Below are 2,244 nucleotides of genomic sequence, written 5' to 3'. Positions count from 1 at the left end.
CCCTGTTCCAGCTACTACACTACTAGCTACCCAAACAAAGGCTTAAGTTCCAGCTACTACACTACTAGCTACCCAAACAAAGGCTTAAGTTCCAGCTACTACACTACTAGCTACCCAAACAAAGGCTTAAGTTCCAGCTACTACACTACTAGCTACCCAAACAAAGGCTTAAGTTCCAGCTACTACACTACTAGCTACCCAAACAAAGGCTTAAGTTCCAGCTACTACACTACTAGCTACCCAAACAAAGGCTTAAGTTCCAGCTACTACACTACTAGCTACCCAAACAAAGGCTTAAGTTAGATATCCAACCAATGAGCAGGTGATTTCACATTAAGCCCACTGCAGGTGGGCTAGCCCAGACTGTTCTCTACCTATACAGTTAGCCAGCAGATCCGACCCCTTGTTTACAGCTGCACTAGGGTCAGACAGCATTCATGTGTAGATGAAGACACGCCGGCGAGAGATATGGCTCGGTAAACGTACCTCAATCCAGGGATGAGAAATGCTTTGTACTCCGAATTGTCCCATTATCCCAACTGTTACACCGAGAAGATTGAACTACTGCTAAAAAAAACTAGCCGTCGTTCAATCTTCTCGGTGTAACAGTTGGGATAATGGGACAATTAGGAGTACAATGCATTTCTCATCCCTGGATTGAGGTACGTTTTCAAAGCCAAATCTCGCACCAGCTCTGCAGTGTCTTAATCTACACAGGAATGCTTTTCGACCCTAGTGCAGTTGTAATCAAGCGGGTCGGATCAGCTGGCTAACCATAACTTTAGCTATCCTAACAAAGGCTGAAGTTCTAACGTTAACCAGCAGTTAGCTAGACAGATAGCTAGATAAGGGGGGTTTACCTCTCGGGGACCCCCAGTTGTTCCATGTATTTGATATATTCCAGCGCTAGCTCACCTGATTCAACTTGTCAACGAATCATCAAGCCCTTGTGAATCAGCTGAGCTAGTACAGGGCTGCAACAAAACTGTGAAACGCCTGGGAGTTTCTCACTGAAAACCACAGATAACTACCATCAGACCTCAAATTCTGTTACCTACCTGCAGGTAAATGTAACGGCCAGTAGTAGCAGGACGCTCAGCAGTATCGCCCCGCAGACAAGCCCTGGTCTCCGGGCCATCAGACTAGACACCTGCCGAAGAGACTGCCGTAGCCACCGAAGCATTACAGGAAACTACCCGGGTAGCCCTCCCATCGGATCTACACGCCCCGGTTGTACAAAGCCATTAAGCTAGCGGGCGTGGAGGTTATATGAAGACGTGGCGAGGCTCGGTAGGGTTATTGTAGGTTCCGTAGGTTGCACATTTATCGTGTTTTAGGAAGAGTTTAGTTCGAACGCGAACAAGCCAACCTTCCTTCCCCACGTAGTCTTAGCTACTTCCGCAATGACGCAACTTTACGTCAAGGGAGCGTCTGGGAGTAATCGGTCAAATCTGAAAAGTAGAATCTTTCGACTTTATTGTAGTAGTCGTTTGTCGAATAAGCGATCAGAAAAAATAAGTGTCTTAAAGTATGAATTTACTCCATTGCTTATAGTTCTACACGGATACGTATTGTGTCGTAAAGGTAAGGGGTTTGTTTTTTAAGGTTTCGTGTTATGAATTGTTGCGTTATTGTCAGATTGTCTCTCAAACTGCTAAACTGGAGCTGTCATATCTGTTGTATTACGGTCAAAGACCGCTAGGTCGGGGTAGTTCTCCACCGCAATGCTTTCTCAGCCACATCCGTAGATAATATGATGAGAGCGTTCGACATTACAGCCGACTTTTAAGGCGAGACTGATTAATACAAATCATCTTGCATCATAAACAGTGGCGATATTACCACTGCAAAATCATTATGGCTATGGATACGGAGAACATCAATACATTAACATCAACATGCCAGAGGAAATACACATTGGACTTGGGGCTCTGCTGGGAGTTTACCTCATATTTAGATTTTTGTATTCTGCTTTGCCACTAAAATCATAATAAACACTGACAACTAAAATATTGTGTTATTGTTATGCATATTATTATTCATATTATTAATTCGGGGGGGGGGGGGGGGTAGTTCAAAAATTAACCCCAAAAGGTTTTTCAAAAGGTTATTTGAGAATCCATTAAAAGGGGTTATTTGAAGAACCCTTTTAAAAGGTTCTTCGAATAACTTATAGGGGTTCCCCCACAGTTTCAATTTGAAGAACCCCTAAAGAGCCTTTACTTTTTAGAGTGTATGGTGATC

At 43.8% G+C, this 2,244-nt stretch overlaps 1 protein-coding gene across 1 annotated transcript in view; it reads right to left on the bottom strand.

The window, feature by feature from the left end:
- Positions 1-1,421, bottom strand: part of LOC311126671 (thioredoxin domain-containing protein 11-like) — a gene marked incomplete at its 3' end in the record, with an annotated part of 18,968 nt that extends 17,547 nt beyond the window's left edge. The window contains exon 1 of the mRNA XM_084200663.1: positions 1,059-1,421. Coding sequence (XP_084056789.1) covers positions 1,059-1,183 — 125 coding nt within the window. The 5' untranslated portion in view covers positions 1,184-1,421. The remainder of the gene's footprint in view (positions 1-1,058) is intronic.
- Between the last annotated feature and the right edge of the window lie 823 nt (positions 1,422-2,244).

Source organism: Coregonus lavaretus (genome assembly GCF_964263955.1).
Source record: "Coregonus lavaretus genome assembly, contig: HAP1_SCAFFOLD_514, whole genome shotgun sequence".
NCBI classification, from domain to species: Eukaryota; Metazoa; Chordata; class Actinopteri; order Salmoniformes; family Salmonidae; genus Coregonus; species Coregonus lavaretus.
Note: the sequence above shows the minus strand (reverse complement) of the source record. Positions and strands in the feature narration are given on the sequence as shown.